The 25,202-nt window shown below is 41.0% G+C and overlaps 1 protein-coding gene across 5 annotated transcripts in view; it reads left to right on the top strand.

Moving 5' to 3' along the window:
• Positions 1-25,202, top strand: part of ATP2C1 (ATPase secretory pathway Ca2+ transporting 1) — a 154,640-nt gene that overhangs the window by 8,279 nt on the left and 121,159 nt on the right. The window contains exons 1-2 of one of the 5 annotated variants that reach the window (XM_061421527.1): positions 20,878-21,013; positions 21,742-21,920. The exons of 2 other annotated variants lie outside the window; for them this stretch is intronic. In XM_061421527.1, the coding sequence (XP_061277511.1) occupies positions 21,915-21,920 (6 nt within the window). In that variant the 5' untranslated portion in view covers positions 20,878-21,013; positions 21,742-21,914. Of the gene's footprint in view, positions 1-20,877; positions 21,014-21,192; positions 21,470-21,741; positions 21,921-25,202 lie in introns of those variants that run through there. 2 more of the 5 variants (XM_061421537.1, XM_061421554.1) reach the window with 2 other exon arrangements.

Here is a 25,202-nt window from a genome sequence, read left to right as displayed (position 1 = left end):
AAATTAAAAATTTTTACTAAATGTCTTATGTGCCAGGCACTTAGCAATATATTTTATATATGTTGTCATTTAATCTTCATAATAATCTTATAAAATTGGTGGTATTATCCCCACTTTATGAGTGAGAAAACTGAGGTTTCAAGAGGTAAGGTTAGGGTTAGCATATAGTTGGCACATAGCTTACACATGATGGCAGGAAGATGTCAGCTCCAGGTTTGCCTGTTTGACTCCACAGTCTGGTTCACTGCCTCATACTGAGATACCTCCATCGGTAAGGTCCCTTTCTCCCGTTCTTTCCCTTGCCTCTTCCTTTCTTTTTGTCCTTTTTCTCCTGGTGTTTTCTCTCATTAATTAAGAATAAAGGAGTTAAAAAATACAACCATCATAACTACCGTGTAGGGAAGACACATTAAATCCCTTTAGGTAGAGATCTATGTTTTTGAAAGATTTGAAGTTTAGTCAATTTGGGGAAACTTCTCTTAAGAAAAAGAATACAAAATTATAGTATTTTTTTTTCTTTATTTTTTCTTTTTATTATTATTATTTTTTAAATTTTATTTTATTTTTAAACTTTACATAATTGTATTAGTTTTGCCAAATATCAAAATGAATCCACCACAGGTATACATGTGTTCCCCATCCTGAACACTCCTCCCTCCTCCCTCTCCATACCATCCCTCTGGGTCATCCCAGTGCACTAGCCCCAAGCATCCAGTATCGTGCATCGAACCTGGACTGGCATCTCGTTTCATACATGCTATTTTACATGTTTCAATGCCATTCTCCCAAATCTTCCCACCCTCTCCCTCTCCCACAGAGTCCATAAGACTGTTCTATACATCAGTGGCTCTTTTGCTGTCTCGTACACAGGGTTATTGTTACCATCTTTCTAAATTCCATATATATGTGTTAGTTTACTGTATTGGTGTTTTTCCTTCTGGCTTACTTCACTCTGTATAATAGGCTCCAGTTTCATCCACCTCATTAGAACTGATTCAAATGTATTCTTTTTAATGGCTGAGTAATACTCCATTGTGTATATGTACCACAGCTTTCTTATCCATTCAGCTGCTGATGGACATCTAGGTTGCTTCCATGTCATGGCTATTATAAACAGTGCTGCGATGAACATTGGGGTGCATGTGTCTCTTTCTCTTCTGGTTTCCTCCGTGTGTATGCCCAGCAGTGGGATTGCTGGATCATAAGGCAGTTCTATTTCCAGTTTTTTAAGGAATCTCCACACTGTTCTCCATAGTGGCTGTACTAGTTTGCATTTTCTCCACACCCTCTCCAGCACAAAATTATAGTATTAAATTGGATATAAAGTGAAGACTTAGAATGGAATAAGAAACCTCAATGAATTACAGATTTGGGTGACAAATATAAGAAACATCACAATATCTAAAAAAAAAAAAAACACGCATTTTTGCTAATTCATGGATGCATCCTAAGGTGTTTTGTTCCTACATTTTTAGACTACAGAGTCTTTGATCACCACTTCATGTGAAAATGGTTTTCTAATATTTTCTATTGCTAAAGCTGAAACTCCAGTACTTTGGCCACCTCATGCGTTGACTTATTGGAAAAGACTCTGATGCTGGGAGGGATTGGGGGCAGGAGGAAAAGGGGACGACAGAGGATGAGATGGCAGGATGGCATCACCGACTCGATGGACGTGAGTTTGAGTGAACTCCGGGAGTTGGTGATGGACAGGGAGGCCTGGCGTGCTGCGATTCATGGGGTCGCAAAGAGTCAGACACAGCTGAGTGACTGAACTGAACTGAATATTTTCTAAAGAGCTCATCAAAAGATAATTCAGATACTCCTAACATGGTTAATTTATATTTGGTTTTTATTAGAGTCTAGAAAAGTTCTAGTGACTAGTTTCTGGCTCTGTTTCTCCTTTACCACCATACACTTCAGGTGCTGGGCACCACTGGACACACTTAGGTGAAGATTTCAGGTCTTGTGATTTAGGATTATACGTGGTGGGAATATTCCTAGACGTCCTACCAAGACAGCTAGTGATAACTTAACCATACACAGACATGACTACAAACCACACTTATATGTCATGAAATCCAAATGCAATCTAAATGTCTCCTCATCTCAACTTCCTTTAAGCCAGATTCAGAATTTTGGCTTGAGGGCCCCTCACTTGCAGATGTACCTTTTAAGGTCCTAAAAGAAATGCTAGGTCTCATGGTTTGGTAAAATTTACCAAAGATATTTTAACTGCAAATGACTTTAGACCACTCTTTTCGCTGACTTTTCTCCCTTCACATGTCTCCTATCATAGCACTGGAGCAGCCAAGGCCAAAATTCTGAAGGGAGAAAAGTCAGCAAAAAGAGTGGTCTAAAGTCATTTGCAGTTAAAATATCTTTTGTAAATTTTACCAAACAGGCAAAAGAAACAAAATAGTGTTTGCTACAATATGCAAGAGTACATGCCATAGGGTGGCTTCCAAAGTAATGGATGAGGTCCTGTTCTGAACAGCCTGAGCTCCCCAAACCATTGAATGAGGCAAAGGATATTCTTTCAGTGTATTTTGTACTATAGTAAATAGTACCACGGAGATGAAGATGTTCTGAAACTGCTCAAACTCAAAGATTTCCTCACCCCCACCCCCATTTATATTTGCAAAAGTCATTATTTGTAATGGGGTTATTTGCAAATGCAATAGATCTCAAAACTCCCAAATTGGTCTAATTAATATTAAAAACACCCTTTGCTATCCTTCCAAGCAGGCCAGTTAATACACATAGAGAAAGAACATGTTATTGCTGTTAGATGACACAGTAGAAAAATTATAGCAACACTAAAGAAAGTCTTTAAGATTTCATTGACATGTAATCAAGCTTTTGTAAACTCACTTTTATATGCAGTTATAACATAGTTGCTCTAATTTGTATCTGGATAAAATCACCTTTATGTTGGGTCTCTTTACTGAAGTGTTCTCACTGGTAATGTATTTGAACACCTAGCTTTCTTGGGTCTTGGGTATGTTTTCCTTCTAGTGGAAAACTCTTGACTCATCTTACTCCTTTTCCTTTGTTCTAAATGAGTAACTGTTCTTATAATTGTGTCCTGTACCATTAAGCTTATTATAATATTTACTACTAAACTAGAGTATGGCTTATAAGTACACCTTAAAATAAATATATTATCATTTTTTTTACTGCTAATATAATCTTTGTTTTTATCAGAATGATTTTGGTAATCCATTGTGAACAATATTATTAACAGATCATATTATTGAAGTATTTTGGTCTTATATAATGAGTACATAGTTTATTGTTTAAAGTGATTGATTAGTGTAAAATCCTATTTCACCAAAGCTGAAAAATTACACTTTTGCTCTGGACCCACCATATAATTTCTGTATAATGTACTTACATTTTTTTATAACCTCTGAAATGCTACATAGTTTTTGTTGCTGTTGTTTTGTTTTTGAGGGATGAAACTATTTCTCTGACGAACACACCATTTCAAGAGTAATGGCATTTTTTATTTATGAAGCTTCCTCCACTTTCATTTAACTGGTGTTGCTAAAACCTGATACAGCTGGTCAAAGAAGCATTGTTCCAGAGGTCTTCAAACCTGAAATAGGAGAACAAAGGTTGACTTCATAGCTGAGAACACAACCGTAGCTCCACTGCCGCTGCAATGCACTTTTGTTCTCTTCCATACGAAAGTTCCATCGCTATACAGATGCGACGCTCCGCCTTACTTAAAAGGGGAGAAGAAGAATTTCTTCATGGTCTTAGTGCCCTTTCCCTTAGTCTTTTAAAATAACTGGTCTTAAGCCAACAGGTAACTACTCAAAGTTCAAAGCCATATATGATTTAAGAATGCTGGAGGAGGTTTATGGATTTCCCTGGCGGTCTAGTGGTTAAGATTCTGAGCTTCCACTGAAGGGAGCTCAGTTTTGATCCCTGGTTGGGGTACTGTAGCTTTCCTGGTGGCTTAGACGGTAAAGCGTCTGCCTACAATGCGGGAGACCCGGGTTCGATCCCTGGGTCGGGAAGATCCTCTGGAGAAGGAAATGGCACCCCACTCCAGTACTCTTGCCTGGAAAATCCCATGGACGAGGAGCCTGGTAGACTACAGTCTATGGGGTCACAAAGAGTCAGACACGACTGAGCGACTTCACTTTCACTTTGGGGTACTAAGGTCCTGCATGCCACATCGCTAAAAAAAAAAAAAAAAGAATGCTGGAGGAGGTTTAAAATTCAGATATACATTCTCAGCTGTTCTTTGGAATTGAGGACTTTTTTACACAAAAGTTTTATATTTCTTGTATATCAGTGCTTAAACCGGAAGTAATTAATATAATACAGACTGCAGGGCCCTACCCACACAGTTGCTAATTCAGCAGGTCTGAGGCAGAGCCCCAAATTTGCATTTCTGAGAAGTTCTAAGGTGACAAGGACCATAGTTTGAGAACTACTGATATAGATCATTTGATGATATGTATTTCCAAAATAGGTTGACAGGGGTTGCTCTACTTTTTCAAGAACAGCACACGTGCGCTTTAGAAGATGGAGAGTCATTGCTAAAGCCAGGGGGATAGTGATGATGACTTACAGCTTCACAGGTTCCTGTTGAACATCTCCAGCTACAGTTGTCCCAGCCCTACTAGTATGATACAATACTTTAATGCAAGAAATCATTAAACAGTGTCTTTGTCTTATTCCTATAAGAATATAATTGAAAATACATTGTATCTATAGTTCTTTTGTAGCTGTTTACTGACTGAACTGATAGAGCAACTGACAACTTTAATTGTTGGTTTAAAGTGCAGAATATAGAAAAGGTATAATAGTTGTTATGTCCTCCATGCTATCTAAAGCCATTATGAGGTCTTAGCATTTAAAAATATATCTCTCAGTTTTTTCGTTGCCCCTACTCTGGTAAATATGTAAGTATAATTATAAATACTAAGGACAAAGGAACATTTTACAAGTTGGAAAGATGAAATTAGTATTCCTAATACTATTTAGTGCCTCTAGTTTAGATCCTTAGAACACATGCTTAAAATGTTGGTTTTCCAATAAAGCATGTTAATGAACATGTCTTAATTACTTATTGAATAATCTCTCTAAAATGCCTATTTGTGATTATTATAAGATAACATTCTTATTTTAATAGTAATTTTCAACTCTGAGAAGATAAATCCAAGGAATTCTAAAACATCTTCTACTTGGAGCATGGTTTTCCCATTGATGGTGTCTGAAGGTTAAATAAGAACAAATGAATAAATGTGGACAATGACCAAGAATGTTCTAGAATCAAGTCCCTATTAATGCATTCTTGAATGTCACCAAATGAGCTATGAAAGTGAAAGTGTTAGCCGCTCAGTCATGTCTGACTCTTTGCAACCCCATGGACTGTACTCTTCCAGGCTCCTCTGTTCATGGGAATTATCCAACAAGAATAGTGGAGTGGGTTGCAATGCCCTTCTCCAGGGGATCTTCCCAACCTAGGGATATAATCTGAGTCTCCTGCATTGCAGGCAGATTCTTTACTGACTGAACCACCAGGGAAGCCCCTGGTGCAGATATTCTAGGCTCAGAATTAATGGGCTTGAAAGATGCCAATGATTTAATGAAACAAAATGATAAAAGATAATTCAATAAACAGGATATCTTCTTCTGTATTTCTAATGGTCACTGTGGAATTTTTAAGGAAATTGAAGCCAAGATGGATATTTGGCTCCTGACTTTGACATTAAATAGTGAGAAATTCTTTATACAAGGAGCTTCACTTATGAGTCTCAGACTTGTCAGCTATAAAAAACAATAGAGCTAGTCCGCTCACATCGTAGGGTTGTGAGGATTAAATTTAATAATGTACATGAAGTGTTATGTCGACTGAAAAACACTAAACAGATGTGTAGTTTTGGTGGCTGTTCAGTGAAAATTGATTCTAATTTTCTTAAAAGTAATTTAAATTCTCTAATCAAATGTGCAATGTTGGCATCTTTACCTTGGCAGCACTTTTCCAGGATTCAAATGAGCGGTTTAATCATGTAAATTAGTTCAGTTCAGTTCAGTTTCTAGAAGTATCCGACTCTTTGCAACCCCATGGACTGTAGCACACCAGGCTTCCCTGTTCACCACCAACTCCCAGAGTTTAATCAAACCCAGGTCTATCAAGTCGGTGATGCCATCCAACCATCTCATCCTCTGTCCTCCCCTTCTTCTCATGCCTTCAATCTTTCCCAGCATCAGGGTCTTTTCAAATGAGTCAGTTCTTAGCATCAGGTGGCCAAAGGATTGGAGTTTCAGCTTCAGCATCAGTCCTTCCAATGAATATTCAGGACTGATTTCCTTTAGGGTGGACTGGTTGGATCTCCTTGGGGTCCAAGGGACTCTCAAGAGTCTTCTCCAACACCACAGTTCAAAAGCATCAATTCTTTGGCTCTCAGCTTTCTTTATAGTCCAATTCTCACATCCATACATGACTTCTGGAAAAACCATAGCTTTGACTAGATGGACCTTTGTGGCAAAGTAATGTCTCTGCTTTTTAATATGCTGTCTAGGTTGGTCACAGCTTTTCTTCCAAGGAGCAAGGTCCTTTTAATTTTATGGCCGCAATCACCATCTGCAGTGATTTTGGAGCCCCCCAAAATAAAGTCTCTCACTGTTTCCATTGTTTCCCCATTGACTGGCCATGAAGTGATGGGACCAGATTCCATGATCTTAGTTTTCTGAATGTTGAGTTTTAAGCCATCAAGAGGCTCTTTAGTTCTTCTTCACTTTCTGCCATAAGGGTGGTATCATCTGCATATCTGAGGTTATTGATATTTCTCCCAGCAATCTTGATTCCAGCCAGTGCTTCATCCAGCCCAGCGTTTCTCATGATGTACTCTTATATAAGTTAAATAAGCAGGGAGACAATATACAGCCTTGACGTATTCCTTTCCCGATTTGAAACCAGTCTGTTGTTCCATGTCCAGTTCTAAGTGCTGCTTCCTGACCTGCATACAGATTTCTCAGGAGGCAGGTCAGGTGATCTGGTATTCCCGTCTCTTTGAGAATTTTCCACAGTTTGTTGTGATCCACACAAAGGCTTTGGCTTAGTCAATAAAGCAGAAATAGATGTTTTTCTGGAACTCTCTTGCTTTTTTGATGATCCAATAGATGTTGGCAATTTGATCTCTGGTTCCTCTGCCTTTCTAAATCAAGTTTGAACATTTGGAAGTTCATGGTTCATGTATTGTTAAAGCCTGACTTGTAGAATGTTGAGTTTTACTTTGCTAGCATGTGAAATGAGTGCAATTGTGTGGTAGTTTGAACATTCTTTGGCATTGCCTTTCTTTGAGATTGGAATGAAAACTGACCTTTTCCAGTCCTGTGGCCACTGCTGAGTTTTCCAAATTTGCTGGCATATTGAATGCAGCACTTTCACAGCATCATCTTTCAGGATTTGAAATAGCTCAACTGGAATTCCATCACTTCCTCTATCTTTGTTCACAGTGATGCTTCCTAAGACCCACTTGACTTTGCATTCCAGGATGTCTGGCTCTAGGTGAAGGATCACATCCTGTGGTTATATGGGTCATGAAGAACTTTTTTGTATAGTTCTGTGTATTTGTGCCACTTCTTAATATGTTCTGCTTCTGTTAGGTGCATACCATTTCTGTCCTTTATTGTTCCCATCTTTGCATGAAACGTTCCCTTGGTATCTCTAACTTTCTGGAAGAGATCTCTAGTCTTTCCCATTCTACTGTTTTCCTGTATTTCTTTGCATTGATCATTGAGGAAGGCTTTCTTATGTCTCCTTGCTATTCTTTGGAACTCTGTATTCAAATGGGTGTATCTTTCCATTTCTCCTTTGCCTGTTGCTTCTCTTCTTTTCTCAGCTTTTTGTAAGGGCTCATCAGACAACCATTTTGCCTTTTGCATTTCTTTTTCTTGGGGATGGTCTTGATCACTGCCTCCTCTACCATGTCACGAAGCTCCGTCCATAGTTCTTCAAGCACTCTGTCCATCAGATCTAATTCTTTGAATCTTGTTTGTCACTTCCACTGTATAATCATAAGGGATTTGATTTAGGTCATATCTGAGTGGTCTAGTGGTTTTCCCTATGTTTTTAACTTTAAGTCTGAATTCTGAAACAAGGAGTTCAGGATCTGAGCCACAGTCAGCTCCCGGTCTTGTTTTTGCTGATTGTATAGAGCTTCTCCATCTTTTGTGGCAAAGAATATAATCAGTCTGATTTCAGTATAGACCATCTGGTGATATCCATGTATAGAGTCTTCTCTTGTGTTTTTGGAAGAGGGCTTTTTAAACTAAAGAAGAATACAAATAGATTTTTTTAAATGTCACAGCTTTTTAAGTTTTAATTTTATACTTTGAGTCATAAAATGTAAAAAAGATGGTGTCCAGACCTTAAAGTAATAAATATCTTTTTCAAGATTTTTTTTTCAAGTGTGTGAAAAAAAAATGACTGTCATACTTTAAGAAGGTGTAAACTTAATTTTTAACAATTTTCTAGTAGAATCTCTCACTTAGTAGTCATTAGTTGAAGAATTACACAGGAAAAAGTCTATATTAGAACACACAACTACATTAAAAAAATAAAAATTCTAAGATATAATGTTTCCAAACATAATGTGTAGCTGCATAATATTAAAATACTCCTAACCAGTAATAAGAAAAACTTCCCAAAGCAGTTTCTGGAATCAACAGCTATTTTAAAACTTTCTATGCTAGTATGGAAATCTGTTAAAAAAACAGATGTCACTCTCTTGTTCAGTGGTTTTTACTTACATCTTATTCTGTAACTTCCTATTAATTAACACTGCCTTTAGCATTTTAAGTAATTTATTTAACATTTTATCATTTAAATATGTCATATGATATTGAAATTTTAAAAACTTGTATAGGAGCAGCCTCAGAGAAGGCAATGGCACCCCACTCCAGTACTCTTGCCTGGAAAATCCCATGGGCAGAGGAGCCTGGAAGGCTGCAGTCCATGGGGTTACGTAGAGTCGGACACGACTGAGCAACTTCACTTTGACTTTTCACTTTCATGCATTGGAGAAGGAAATGGCAACCCACTCCAGTATTCTTGCTTGGAGAATCCCAGGGACAGGGGAGCCTGGTGGGCTGTCGTCTATGGGGTCGCACAGAGTCTGACACGACTGAAGCGACTTAGCAGCAGCAGCAGCATAGGAGCAGCCTAAGCGTCAACCAACTAACTTTTAACCTACTTATTTAAAGTAAAGTATGTTTTCTCATTTAGCTTCCCAGGTGGCACTAGTGGTAAAGAATCCACCTGCCAAAGTAGGAGATGTAGGAGACATGGGTTTGATCCCTGGTTTGGGAAGATCCTCTGGAGGAGGGCATGGCCACCCACTCCAGTATTCTTGCTTGGAGGATCCCATGGACAGAGGAGCCTGGCAGGCTACAGTCCATGGGATCGCAAAAAGTTGGACAGTACTAAAGTGACTTAGCTTGCACAAGCATAAATGACTATCTTTTAACTTGTGTATATGAGGTAAACTATTGTTTCTCATTTAAGATTCTATAAATTAGGATGTTTCTAGCTGAAAGTAGCTGAAAATGTTTATTATCTTGTAGTAATGGAAGTCTTGTGGTAGGACAGGCTCCAGGGTTGGCTGATTGATAGCTTGATTATGCATTAAAGGTCTTGACTTCCTTGGTATTGGCTTTTCCATGAAGAAGAATGGTAATAAGAAGGTTATAGTACTTCCAAGCATTCAGAATCATGGGGGAAAGAGGAAGGCTTGTTAAGTCATTTATTGCTGAGCCCAATCCCCAGAATTTCTGATCCAGTAGGTCTCAGTTCAGTCACTTAGTCATGTCCGACTCTTTGCGACCCCACGGACTGCAGCACACTAGGCCTCCCTGTCCATCACCAACTCCTAGAGTTTACTCAATGGACTCACTGAGTCAATGGACATGAGTCAGTGATGCCATCCAACCACCTTATCCTCTGTCCTCCCCTTCTCCTCCTGCCTTCAATCTTTCCCAGCATCAGGGTCTTTTCAAATGAGTCAGTTCTTAGCATCAGGTGGCCAAAGGATTGGAGTTTCAGCTTCAGTATCAGTCCTTCCAATGAATATTCAGGACTGATTCCTTTAGGATGGACTGGTTAGATCTCCTTGCAGTCCAAGGGACTCTCAAGAGTCTTCTCCAACACCACAGTTCAAAAGCATCAATTCTTTGGTGTTCAGCTTTCTTTATAGTCCAACTCTTACATCCATACATGACTACTGGAAAAACCTACACTTTGACTAGACGGACCTTTGTTGGCAAAGTAATGTCTCTGCTTTTTAATATGCTGTCTAGGTTGGTCAGAACTTTTCTTCCAAGGAGCAAGCGTCTTAATTGCATGGCTGCAGTCACCATCTGCAGTGATTTGCGAGCCCAAAAATATAAAGTCTGTTGCTGTTTCCACTGTTTCCTCATCTGTTGGCCATGAAGTGATGAGACCATATGCCATGATCTTAGTTTTCTGAATGTTGAGCTTTAAGTCAACTTTTTCACTCTCCACTTTCACTTTCATCAAGAAGCTCTTTAGTTCTTCTTCACTTTCTGCCATAAGGGTGGTATCATCTGCATATCTGAGGTTATTGGTATTTCTCCCAGCAATCTTGATTCCAGCTTGTGCTTCATCCAGCCCAATATCATTCATATGATATTGAAATTTTAAAAACTTGTATAGGAGCACTATACAGCCCAGCGTTTCTCATGATGTACTCTTATATAAGTTAAAGAAGCAGGGAGACAATATACAGCCTCGACGTATTCCTTTCCCGATTTGAAACCAGTCTGTTGTTCCATGTCCAGTTCTAAGTGTTGCTTCCTGACCTGCATACAGATTTCTCAGGAGGCAGGTCAGGTGGTCTGGTATACCCATCTCTTTAAAAATTGTTCAGTTTGTTGTGATCCACACAGTCAAAGTCTTTGGCATAGTCAATAAAGCAGAAATAGATGTTTTTCTGGAACTCTCTCGAGTTTTCCATGATCCAGCAGATGTTGGCAATTTGATCTCTGGTTCCTCTGCTTTTTCTAAATCTAGCTTGAACATCTGGAATTTCACGGTTCACGTACTGTTGAAGCTTGGCTTGGAGAATTTTGAGCATTACTAGTAGGTCTGGGTAGGATCTAAAAATCTGCATTTCTTATAACTCTACAAGTGATGCTGAAACTGCTGGTAGGTGGATGCTTGAGGATCACTGTAACACTCAATACAAGATGTACTTTATCATTTGGAGTAGAACAAAGCTCTTTTTACTCTCCTCATAGTGCCTGATGCCATTTCTAGTTTGTCAGCTCACTGTTAAATATTTTGTTAGGTTGGTGCAAATGTAATTGCAGTTTCAGACTGTGAATTTTAAATAATTTAAACTAGTCTCAAATGCATCTTTATTAATCAAAATAGGAATAATTACAATTCACAAATTTCTGCCAGACAAAATAAGTTTGTTTATTCCCAGAGCATAAAAACTGTGCTTTGGAATTTAACTCTTGGAAAGCATTTTCTGCCTCCTGATGGTTCTGGAAGAATCTTTGCTGCAAGAAGTTGTCAAGATGCTTGAAGAAGTGGTAGTCGGTTGACAAAAGGTCTGGTGAATATGGCAGATGAGGCCAAACTTCATATCCCAATTCCTTCAACTTTTGAAGTGTTGGCTGTGCGATATGCGGTCAGGCTTTGTCATGGAGAATTGGGCACTTTCTGTTGACCAATGCCAGTTGCAGGTGTTGCAGTTTTCAGTGCATCTCATCAATTTGCTGGGCTTCCCTGGTGGCTCAGGTGGTAAAGAATCTGCCTGCAAGACAGGAGACTCAGTTTCAATCCCGGGGTCGGGAAGATCCCTGGAGAAGGGAATGGCCACCCACTCCAGTAGTCTTTCTTGGAGAATCCCCGTGGACAGAGGAGCCTGGAGGGCTTTGGTCCATGTGGTCACATAGAGTTGGACGTGACTGAGCGACTAACACTTTCACTCTCACTTTCCATCAATTTGCTGAGCATATGCCTCAGATATAATGGTTTCACCAGGATTTAGAAAGCTGTAGTGGATCAGACTGGCAGCAGACCAACAAAGAGTGACCATGACTCTTTTTTGGGTGTATGTTTGGCCTTGGGAAGTGGTTTGAAGTTTCTTCTTGGTCCAACCACTGAGCTGTTCATAACCAGTTGCTGTATAAAATCCACTTTTCATCGCACATCAAGATCTGATTGAGAAATGGTCCATTGTTGTTGTGCAGACAATTTTTTTGATTTGCAGTCAGCTCATGAGGCACCCCCTTATCGAGCTTTTTCACCTTTCCAATTTGCTTCAAATACTGAATGACCATAGAATGGTTGACATCGAGTTCTTAGGCAGGTTCTTGTGTAGTTGTAAGGGGATCAGCTTTGATAATACTCTCAGTTGGTTGTTGATAACTTCCAATCACCCACCACTGCTACGCTCCTCATCTTCAAGGCTTTTGTCTCTGCAAAAGTTATTGAACCACCACTGCACTGTATGTTCATTAGCAGTTCCTGGGCCAAAGGCACTGTTGATGTTGTGAGTTGTCTCTGCTGCTTTACAACCCATTTTGAACCTGAGTAAGAAAATCACTCAAATTTGCTTTTTGTCCAATGTCCTTTCCCTTGTCTAAAATAAAGATAAAGTAAACAGCAAATAATAATGAGGAAATTAGCAAAAACAAAATAAAGTGAGAAATGTGCATTAAAATGATGTATAACAAAACCACATTTATTCAAGAATGTATTTCAATATCAAATGGCAAAGTTCAACAATGCAAAACCTCAATTACTCTGCACCAACCTAGTAGAATGGACCACTGGCCTGTATTCCCAGTAGTTGTAAAGTATGTTTCTTAGAAAATAGTTTGGGTCTCAACTTTTTGAACTGAGGACTGGTAGGATTTGTTCAAGCCACCAGTTTGCACTTCAGTTTACTTGTTCCAGTCTTGTAGAGAGCTCTTTTTCTTTCTAGAATCCACATTTTCCTAATGTCCCAAATAAAGGGGATAATTTGGCAATATTAAATTATTTAAAATACCTTCTCAAAGAGGCTACATGATCATTGTCTTTTATAATGAAAAAAGCAAAATAAAGTTGTCTGAGCTTATACTGTAAGTGCTGCTAATCTAATTTTCCATCTGATCTTTATTTTTTAAAAATATTTAAATATTTATTTTACTGCATTAGTTGTGGCACATGGGATCTTGGTTGCCCCATGTGGTATATTTCATTGCATTGCCCAGGCTCCAGAATATGTGGGCTAAGTAGTTGCAGCATGGCAGGTGGGATCTTCATTCCCTGTCCAGGGATCTAACCCATGAAGGTGGATTCTTAGCCACTGGACTACCAGGAAAGTCCTTGGTCTTTATTTGTAGTGATGGATTTTCTAACCTGAAGTTTTTATGCTTTAAAAGTTTGCTTGTGTTGTTAAAGCTTCTTCCTGCCAATTGGCAATTCTTCTCCTCTATCACCTATCTTGCACCATCCCTTTGGTGTGGGTCCTCCAATTCATGTAGGATGCTCAACAGAAACATGGTCTGTGTGTTTGATTGTCCTAGGCTAACCTTCAGCATCTTCATAAAGCTTTGGGAAATTTCTGGGCTGTGGATTTCTCTTTCATTTATTATCATAATGGCATTTGGGTGCCTTTTTTCTCATTTGTTCTCCCAATGGGAAGCACAGTGGAGGGAAATAATGTCTGTGGGTGGCCTGGAAAGACAGGGGACAAATTCAGGCAAAGATGCAAGCTTTGCAAAAGTATTTAACTTCTAGAAAATGGTTGGGTAGAAAACTTTATGTGTAAAATGAATCATTTTGGAGGTCTGAAGAAATGCAGCCTTTCCTGAAGCTTTCTCAGATTCCAGTGTGCAGCAGAGTAAAGAGAAATTGAAGGTGTTACTGATGTGAAATTGAGGAAGCTTTTAAATGGAGGGGGGAGGTCTAGGCTATTACTGCCAACACAGCAGGGGGCTATTAGACACACTACGGAATCTGTCCAATAATTTCAACTACTTATGACATCCAACCCATAAGCAAGGCTTTCAAAGCTAGTAGGAGGTATTGGCCAATAGCAATTTAAATTTCTTGGTTTTCCTAAGTCCTAAGGCTTACACCTCATCTCTGAGTCATCTTTTCCAAGAATTAAGAGTAGATGCCATGGATCTAAGGAAATAACTGAAGGGTAGATATCTCTAAGGAATTAACTGAAGATTGTATTGAGAATTCGAGTGTTCTTGGCTTTGTCAGGCATTGATATGCATGCCATTAGAATCTAAAGCACAAGCTCACCTGAAATTTGCTACTTGCACAAAAGAAGCCACCTCAACATTGATATTTTTTAATTTCAAATGGTTCAGATCAGATCAGATCAGATCGGTCGCTCAGTCGTGTCCGACTCTTTGGGACCCCATGAATCGCAGCACGCTAGGCCTCCCTATCCATCACCAACTCCCGGAGTTCACTCAGACTCATGTCCATCGAGTCAGTGATGCCATCCAGCCATCTCATCCTCTGTCGTCCCCTTCTCCTCCTGCCCCCAATCCCTCCCAGCATCAGAGTCTTTTCCAATGAGTCAACTCTTCGCATGAGGTGGCCAAAGTACTGGAGTTTCAGCTTTAGCATCATTCCTTCCAAAGAAATCCCAGGGCTGATCTCCTTCAGAATGGACTGGTTGGATCTCCTTCAAATGGTTACCTGAGTTCAAAATCCAAGTGTGAAATTTCATCTGTTCTGGGCAGTACTCAATACTTAATACCCATGTTAATGATTAGTACCTCTTTCATTCAGATCAAGTTGTCCTAGCTAACCCTTTTGTGGTTTGGAGATGTGAGTTCATTTTTAAACCTTTGAAAATCCATGTTTTTTTTTTTTTTTTTTGCTTTAAAGGAAAGCAGAGACTCATGTTTTTGTTTGTTCATAGAAAACAAGAAGCAAAGTAACAGTGGGATTATGTTTATTTATTCAACAGTGAAATTTTTTTATGATGACTCTTTTCCAGGTATTCACAGTTTGTTGTGATCCACATAGTTAAAGGCTTTAGCATAGTCAGTGGAGAAGAAGTAGATGCTTTTCTGGAATTCTCTTGGTTTTTCTATGATCCAGTGGATATTGGCAATTTGATCTCTGGTTCCTCTGTCTTTTCTAAATCCAGTTTTAACATTTGGGAGTTCTTGGTTCACGTACTGTCGAAGCCTAACTTGGAGAATTTTGAGCATTACCTTGCTAGCTTGTGAAATGAGTGCAATTGTGCATCAGTTTGAACATTCTTTGGCATTGCCCTTCTTTGGGATTGGAATGAAAAGTGATCTTTTCTAGTCCTGTGGCCACTGCTGAGTTTTCCAAATTTGCTGGCATATTGAGTGCAGCACTTTCACAGCATCATCTTTTAGGATTTGAAATATCTCAACTGGAATTCCATCACCTCCACTAGCTTTGTTCATAGTGTGGAAAATTCTTAAACAGATGGGAATACCAGACCACCTTATCTGTCTCCTGAGAAACCTGTATGCAGGTCAAGAAGCAACAGTTAGAATTGGACGTGGAACAACGGACTGGTTCCAAATCAGGAAAGGAGAACATAAAGGCTATATATCGTCACCCTGCTTATTTAACTTATATGCAGAATACATCATGTGAAACGCCAGGCTGGATGAAGAACAAGCTGGAAACAATGGAAACAGTGACAGACTTTATTTTTGGGGGCTCCAAAATCACTGCAGATGGTGACTGCAGCCATGAAATTAAAAGATGCTTGTTCCTTGGAAGAAAAGCTATGACAAAGCTAGATAGCATGTTAAAGAGCAAAGACATTACTTTGCTGACAAAGGTTTATTTGGTCAAAGCTATGGTTTTTTCAGTAGTCATGTATGGATGTGAGAGTTGGACTGTAAAAAAGGTTGAGCGCCAAAGAACTGATACTTTTGAACTGTGGTTTTGGAGAAGACTCTTGAGAGTCCTCTGGACTGCAAGGAGATCAAACCAGTCAGTCCTAAATGAAATCAACCCTGAATATTCATTGGAAGAACTAATGCTGTCGCTGAAGCTTCAATACTTTGGCCACCTGATGCAAAGACCCTACTCATTGGAAAAGACCCTGAAGCTGGGAAAGACTGAAGGCAGGAGGAGAAGGGGATGACAGAGAACAAGATGGTTGGATGATATCACCAACTCAATGGATATGAATTTGAGCAAGCTCTGGGAGATGGTGAAGGACAGGGAAGCCTGGGGTGCTGCAGTCCATGGGGTTGCAAAGAGTTGGACACAACTGAGTGAACACAACAAAATTTTTCAGATTACTCATTTATTCAATAAGTTTTTTTATTATGTATTTACTATAGACAATATATTTTGGGACTAGAGATGAATTATGCCAGCTTGAAAACTGGACAGAGTGGCTTTTAAATGGGTACATTTGAATCTCAAATCTTACATTGTATATGTAATGTGGAATATTCTATGGCTATTTTCCATGGAAATAATCAAGTGCAGAGTTGGTTCTTGGACGTGAAGTCACACTCATTTTTCCTCCCTCTCTTTCTTTCCTCATTCACCTGCACCCCGACCTGCCCTTATCTCCAACCCAGAAGATTGGTAGTACTATGTACCAAAGATCCCAAATATCACTGCATGCTCAGAACCCTTGAACAGGGGACCTGAGTCATATTTGGAATAAACTGCTTTAAAAATTAAAAGAATATACTTTAAATTCCCTTGTTTCTACTGCTCATTTTTGAGCCCATTTGATTTTCATTCTCGCTTCCAGCTTTTACACTTCCACTACTGCTAAAACATAGAACCAAGGAGATCTATAGCAATACTGGCAGGTTGTTGTTATGACATTCATTTCATAGGACATTTCTTGGAATAAGACTGTATTTTCTCAAATGTGACCCTTAGCATGTCCTTTAGCATGTTCTTTACCCTGTAAGAAGAAAAATACTTCTCTTGTTCTGTTGGAGTGGGTCAACTTACAAAAATATTGTCTTTATATGCTTTTAGAAGACTCAATTTCAAATATGACAGCTTTTTCTTCCAGCAGCTATGTAAAATTTCTTAATTACTAACTTTGAGTAGTTTAAACAAGTTAAAAGTCAAGACATTGAGGAGAGATTTAAAAAATAACCTTTCCTAAGTTAATTTTAAATCCTAAAGGCCACATCTATCTTTATAATCCAGGTTTATAAAAATGCCGGCTATCAAATTTGATACTAAAAACAGGATAGCTCACAACCTTTGTGTAATAAGGCACAGTATAAATAAAATTAGAACATCATGTCTGTCCTTCCTCAATATTCCCTCTTTGTAATATTCCCCAAAGAAGAGATGTCTGACAAATTTCCCCTCTATTGCTCATGTGTGACCACCTTTTGCATTAGATGTATTTTATAGGTTAAAGATTTTAACAAAATGGGGTTAAAGATTTTTAGAGCATTTATTTCTAAAGAAGAATTAAGAGGAAACTTGAACATAATACCTTTTGTTGCCATCAATCTTATTTTAGCTCCTTATAGTCCATACTTTAGCTGGTTTTTCTGTATGATAATCTTAAACGTTCATAGCTTATAATTCACAACCTGTCTTCATCTTTATCAGATCGTCACAATGATCTTTTGAGGGAAAAAAGGGTGGATATTATGTCTAGATCTATAAAGTCTCATAATATATATGCATGTTATGTGTATCAGTTTAGTTCAGTTCAGTCGCTCAGCTGTGTCCGACTCTTTGCGACCCCACGAATCGCAGCACGCCAGGCCTCCCTATCCATCACCAACTCCCGGAGTTCACTCAGACTCATGTCCATCCAGTCAGTGATGCCATCCAGCCATCTCATCCCCTGTCGTCCCCTTCTCCTCCTGCCCCCAATCCCTCCCAGCATCAGAGTCTTTTCCAATGAGTCAACTCTTCGCATGAGGTGGCCAAAGTACTGGAGTTTCAGCTTTAGCATCATTCCTTCCAAAGAAATCCCAGGGCTGATCTCCTTCAGAATGGACTGGTTGGATCTCCTTGCAGTCCAAGGGACTCTCAAGAGTCTTCTCCAACACCACAGTTCAAAAGCATCAATTCTTCGGTGCTCAGCTTTCTTCACAGTCCGTCTCTCACATCCATACATGACCACTGGAAAAACCATAGCCTTGGCTAGATGGACCTTTGTTGACAAAGTAATGTCTCTGCTTTTCAATATGCTATCTAGGTTGGTCATAACTTTTCTTCCAAGGAGTAAGCGTCTTTTAATTTCATGGCTGCAGTCACCATCTGCAGTGATTTTGGAGCCCCCCAAAATAAATTCTACCACTGTTTCCCCATCTATTTCCCATGAAGTGATGGGACCGGATGCCATGATCTTCGTTTTCTGAATATTGAGCTTTAAGCCAACTTTTTCACTCTCCTCTTTCACTTTCATCAAGAGGCTTTTTAGTTGCTCTTCACTTTCTGCCATAAGGGTGGTGTCATCTGCATATCTGAGGTTATTGATATTCCTCCCGGCAATCTTGATTCCAGCTTGTGCTTCTTCTAGCCCAGTTTCTCATGATGTACTCTGCATAGAAGTTAAATAAGCAGGGGGACAATATACAGCCTTGACATACTCCTTTTCCTATTTGAAACCAGTCTGTTGTTCCATGTCCAGTTCTAACTGTTGCTTCCTGACCTACATATAGGTTTCTCAAGAGGCAGGTCAGGTGGTCTGGTATTCCCATCTTTCAGAATTTTCCAGTTTATTGTGATCCACACAGTCAAAGGCTTTGGCATAGTCAATAAAGCAGAAATAGATGTTTTTCTGGAACTCTCTTGCTTTTTCGATGATCCAGCGGATGCTGGCAATTTGATCTCTGGTTCCTCTGCCTTTTCTAAATACATGAACCGCGAACTTCCCGATGTTCAAGCTGGTTGTGTGTATATACACACATAAATGTAGGTAATGCAGTGTTCATACATTTTAGTCCCCTTCCTGCAGAGATGAGGAAGTGGAGACTGCTACATCAAAGTTTCATGCAGGTTAATTTATCAGGAGATGCTGAGAGAAGGGAGATTGCTGAAGCTTGTAGCCAAAGCATTCCCCATTGCTCCTACTTGAATATTGTTAACAAATGATACTTTTCATATACACAGGAAGTAAAAGTTGGTGTTACTAATATTGGCCAGCTTGGTGGAGGTGGTGTACAGGCATAGAATAGAGGATCGGAAGGACTGATGTTGAAGCTGAAACTCCAATATTTTGGCCACCTGATGTGAAGAGCTGACTCATTTGAAAAGACTCTGATGTTGGGAAAGATTTAAGGCAGGAGGAGAAGGGGACGACAGAGGATGAGATGGTTAGATGGCATCATTGACGCAGTGGACATGAGTTTGGGTAAACTCCCAGAGTTGGTGATGGACATGGAGGCCTGGGGTGCTGTGGTTCATGGGGTCACAAAGAGTCGAACATGCCTGAGCGACTGAACTGACTGACTGTAGAGATATGTTGATGAAGCTTAAGAATCAGCTAAGTGGTTGAAAGCTACCCTTTACAGGTTTTTGTTACTGCCATGCCCTGGAATTTGTGAGATAACTGCCAATGGGTTAAGAATGAAGTATGTAACAATTTTTCTGGACAACGTTGGTGTTAATCAGGTTTTTTGTCTTGGCAATACAGATAATGGCTTTTACAACTGAGGCAACCAAAGAGTAAAATTCCATTGTAAGTTACTTTAGATGTAAACCATGGAGTGATAAATCTATGGAGGAGGCATTAACTAGGAATTCAGTAGCAATGCAGGAGTATTGCAGTTTACAATAGATAACTGTGAAAAGTTGCCTTTGAAAAAATTTTCGAGGTCATCAAAGAATTTAATGGAGAATTACCCTCTATTTTGTAAGATCACACTTTAATAACAAATGTCTATACCTGTGAATTTCCTACTTTAGACATTTTATGTTTTTCATGTGATACTGTGCTGTCAAAGTCCATAGTAACAATCATTCCAAATTGATTAAAACATTGAGTAAGAGATAGAACTTTCATTGTTGTACCGATCATAATCGTACACGTATCAGCCCTAAACAAACAAGAATCATTAAGCATACAAGCCAAAGATGGCTATATATATAGTGTGATTTTAGGGTTTCACTTTTGAAATTTTAAAGTGACCTCACAGAATAAAATCGCGATGTTTCTTCAATCAATCCTTCAATCAGGATTTTTGATCCTAGACTAGTTCCACTTATCCTGGGGCCAAACAGAATAGGTAACTCTGTCCCTTTGTTTATTTTGATGCTGAACATGTGGTAAGAGCACATAAGGATATGTTACAGGACCTGAAGGGTAAGGGGCAAAATTTTCAACAGGCCTAAGTGTAGATGAAGAAAAACACCTCTAAGCATATAAGGAAAGACGTTTCTTTTGCCATCTCCTGAGTTCTTTGCAGGATGCGCTGGAACTCAGCAGGTATAGACCTGCCCTCTAGTGGATTTGGGGGCGAGAGGATTTAGGTTCAACCTCTGCTATGTCAGACTTGACAAGGATTATTAAACTAACCGTCCATCAAAACTGACTTGATGGGGGTCTCGGTTAGGTGCTGAGCAAGGGGAAATTTCAAGTGCCAAAAGAGTCTAAAGGTAACGCCGGTTCCTTAGCTTCCATCTGGGGGCGCGAGGCCTTTAGCTATTCTAGCCTCTCCGGTTGCACACTGGAACCGATGATCTCGGCTCCTCTGCCCGAGTGCGCTGAGGCTGAACCCCATCGGGATGGAACTTTGAGACGTGGCCCCGCGGGGACCTGCCCCACGGTCAGCGGACAGCAGCAGCGATAGGCCTGCAAGCGAGGCTGCGGGTCAGCGCGTCGCCCGCCCAGATTGTGACGGCCGCCCTGCGGGAGGGGCTCCCCACCTCATCGTCCGGGCGCTCAAACATCTCGCGGGCCGCGAACATGGCTGCGCCTGCCCGCTCGGACCGACCCCGCGGCTGCCTTCTGAGGAGGCGCGGCAAGCGCGGGGGAGCGGGTGGCTCTCCCACACTTGCGCCGGGCAGGTGCGTGGAGAGGCCGAGCACGTCTCCGGGGTAGGATAGGGGTGACAGCAGGGGAGATCGGATCTGAGCGAGCGCCCCTAGCCGCAGCCCCCTCCGGACCGGCAGCCTGGCCTCCACTCACTTCCGCCGTGCCCGCCCGGGCGTGTTAGTGCGCCTGCGCCCGCGCCCCTCACGGCGGAAGTGGTGGCGACAAAGCTCGGTCCGCGGGCGCCCGGGAGTGCGGGGCCGACCCGGGGTGCGGGGCGCGCCGGGGCGGCGGGCGGCAGGGAGGGCGGAGCCCAGGAGGCGGAGGCGGGAGCAGACCAGCACGGCCGCATCGAGCCCGGGCCGGCTCGAGACCGGTCTCCTCACCTGCTCCCCTTCCCGCCCCGCCCGCCCTCCCGGTCACCGCCCTCACGCCGGGAGAGGCGCCCGTACGGCGCCGCCGCTTGGCAAGCCGCTCCCGCGAGCTTGCGGGTGAGTGCCCCGCAGCCCAGAGAAGGGTATGGGGCTTTGAGGGGGGGGGGGGACGCCCGGATTACCCACTGTCCCCCCGTTTCCAGAAACTTCTAGGTCTTGGGGGGCGTCCAGAGTACCCGGCTGGGGGCGTCTCCGGGGCGCTGCCCGGCCGGCCTGAGTTGAGGGATGCGGGCGGCCAGGGGGCGGGCGCGGGGCCTGAAGCTCCTGGGGCGGTGGGCGGTGGTCCCTCCCCGCCCCCGTCAGCGCTGCTTCTCCGGTTTCTCTTGCAGATGCTGCTGCTAGGGGTGGTGGGCGCAGCCGCGGGCCGCGTGGCCGGGAGCGGGGGTGACGGCCTGGGATTCCGGGGGCTTCTCTTGTTCTCCTCCTCTCCTTCTTCCCAGTGTGGCCGTGGCTGACACTAAAGACTTTGTAGCCATCAACCCAAGTGCAGTTTCGATGGAAGATGAAGGTAAAGGCCCCCCGGCAGGCGGGTTGCAGCGCGGAGTTGAGGGTGTGGTGGTTGGCTTTTAAGTTGTCTTTCTCCACGTTTTTGGTTCTGATTTTATTTTTTTCCTTCGATTGTGAAGTCCAAGGAATTGCCTTCCTGAGATATCTAGCTTGTATTTTCGTAGCATAGGGAGTTTCAGAAATTAAGGTTCTGTAGGGTGACTGAGCTTGATAATGCTTTCCGGAGGAACCAGCTTTCTTTAGCTTGGGGTTTGGAAGGGAAGTTTTCATTTCAGATGGCATCTCTGCTGTTTCCATGGCTCTCAGAGAGGAATCACTCCAGGGGAGGTGGAGATGGGAAGGGAAGGCTCTGCATTGCATCCTTCTGTATTTGCCTTTATTTGATTTAACTGGATTCCTTTATAAGAAAGAAAAAAATAATTTAAGTTCAGTTTTGGGGAAAAAAATTCAGTGTTTTTCAGTTCACAGAAATCAACTCTGACTTTAGCTAGATATTATGAGGTGATTTCCTTTCTTGAAAGTTCCTCCTCGTTTCAAAACATGCCTTATAGGAGGTTGACAGTGGAACCTGTTCGTCCACTGGACGCTGCAAATACACCGGATTATCATGCGCATGTTACTCGATTCCTTTCGCCTTATGAAATATTTAGTACTTTCATACATAGCACTTTTTAAAATTTTAATCGTTGAACAACTCTGAATAAATGTCGTTGTTTTTTCCCTCTTGAAAAAACCGCACTATTCTTTGGACTGACTTGTGTGTGATCATCTTTTTAAATTTATTCCTTTTTTTTTTTTTTTAAATAAAGTGGGGCTGCAAGATGCTATGAAAAATGTTTACAGATCACAGTTTGTACTCATGTATCTTTGGTTTTTAAAATTTGCACCTGGTACAGCGGAGCTGCAATTGGGCTTTCTGGCAGCTTTCTAATTTGTTTTTCCATTGTTGAAAACGTAAGGTTGATTGTACTAAGTAGGACTAGTTAGTTTAAAATAGATGTTTCTTATATGTGATAATCTATTTTGTTGTCTGAGACCCCTGGGATGTGAGGGAAATATGACAAAAGGCATGATTATCTTGCTTAATTTTACTCTGGATGGATAATTGGTAGAAGACATTTTCTGAAATACTAATGTAAATAACTGCAGAGGATGTTTACTGTCTAAATTGGATCTTTAGAAACAGCGTTCGAAAGCAGTGATTTTTGCTGGTAATATGGAAAATCACTTCTCTGAATTTTTTTCTGCCTTGTCTGTATTAATAGGTTTAAGGAAGGCAGATCTTTTCCTCACAAGAGACAAAGAATATTAAGCATTCATATACCTGTTTGTTGGTAGTTGCATCTTAAATAACATGTGAAACTTGAGCTTCTGCTTTACCATGTTTACCAGAATGTTACCAGATTTAAGAGTATAGCCTAAAGTCAGTGGGTTGTTATATGTTGCTTTTCTGTTTCTTGCTCTTTCTTGAAAAGAAGTATGACTAATAAAGCTGATTCTCATTGTCTGTTGGGGTGGGAGGGAGTGGTTGTGAGATGGGATGAGCTGGGAGGGAGTGGTTGTGAGATAGGATGAGGTGGGAGGGAGTGGTTGTGCTTTGGAAGCTTGGTGTACACTTGTGGCTGACTGAGTCTTGGTACTTTATGGTTAAATAATGATTTGGCCTCATAGTAAAAGGTTATTCAATTCTTAGAAACTGGTGGGGGTTTCTGCCTCATAATAATTGAGGCCATTTTTGTCAGCTTTTCATTCCCATTACACCGTTTTTTCCTTTTTCTTAAAACATTTTTAAGAACTTGTATATAGCCTAGAAATTTTCAAAACCATTTGGCCGTTTTGAAATACTTAGATCGCTTTCCTTTTTATAGACAGTGTTCTCTTTCAGATAAGATATATTATTAGCATCTTACGGGTGTGAAACAAATGGATTGGAATTATACCTTAACCACTAAAAGTTGTGTGACTTTTAAGTAAACTCATCTTTCTGAGCCCCTCTGGAAACATCTATAAATGGGATTGATAATATTTAGCTTACACATTTAGGAGAGTTAAATGAGAAACCCTGCATAAATTCTCTTGGGAGAGAGAAAGGCTAGCATTGAAGATATGCATTGTGGAACCAGACAACTTGATTTGAATGCTGGATCCCCACTTACCATCATGTGGCCTTGTGCACATTAATAAAGCTGGTTTTGTTTCAGTTTCTTTATCTGTGAAATAAAGATATTGATAGAATTTACCCAGGTGATGCAGTGGTAGAGAATCCGCCTGCCAGTGCAGAAGATGCAGGAGACGCCAGTTCGATCCCTGTTAGGGTAGATGCTGTAGAGTTGAAAATGGCAACCCACTCTGGTATTATTTCCTAGAAAATCCCATGGACAGAGTAGCCTGGTAGGCTACAGTTCATGGGGTCTCAAAAGAGTCGACCATGACTGAGCAACTGAGCATACACACACATACCATGTGAATAGCGTTTAGGTTGTTAGTGTTTAGAAAAAGTATGTGGCAGTGCTCAGTAAATGTTAATTGTAAATAGCCTTGCCTAGTGTTTACATCGTAATGTTATAACATTAAATATTGAAAGGGGGTACAGTAGTGGCCAGAATGCTCTGCATGAAGTTGTCATTATTAGTTACGAAACGGGTAGAATTAAGGGCAGTATTTTCTTTAGTGTTAAGGCCTTAAACCCATAGAGGAAAATTGGAGCTCTGCCAACAAACCAGGGGACAGTGTAAAAAGAGATAGGCTTGGATTTGAATCCTGTCAGGTACTTTTTTTTCCTCTCCTAAAAGTCTCACAAGTTACTCAGTTTCTAAAGCTTTCTTAGCTGCTAAGTTTTTCCATCTGTAAATGGGCTAAATGCCTTTTTTTGGAAGGTGAGTGTAAGGAGAGAATGAAGCCTGGTATGTAAAGTGCCCAGGAGGATGGCTGATACACAGCCTGGTGAGCCTCTGAGTGATTGCTTGCTGCTGTTCCCCAGAAACAGAGACTCCTCTGGTTGGTGTGTAGGTAAGTTCCCCCTACCTCTAGGTGTGCGCAGGATGGAATTGCCAGTGGCCCCGGGAGCAGGAGCCTGGAGGTCCTAGGGCATGTGCCATGTCTACAACTTCATCTGTATGACTCCTTTCAGCCACGGTGCTCATTTCTTTCTATACTTTAGTTTTGATTCTTCTGGACCTTTCTCCCACTTTATCGGCAAACCTTGACCAGATTTTAGCCTTAGTCTCCAGGATGAATACTCCAGTCAGTCCCTGAAAGTATCTGAAATGTTGGTTTCCTGGGA

This window comes from Bos javanicus, chromosome 1 (genome assembly GCF_032452875.1).
Source record: "Bos javanicus breed banteng chromosome 1, ARS-OSU_banteng_1.0, whole genome shotgun sequence".
In the NCBI taxonomy this organism is placed as follows: domain Eukaryota; kingdom Metazoa; phylum Chordata; class Mammalia; order Artiodactyla; family Bovidae; genus Bos; species Bos javanicus.
The sequence above is the reverse complement of the archived record's forward strand: the minus strand, read 5'-3'. Positions and strand labels throughout refer to the sequence as shown.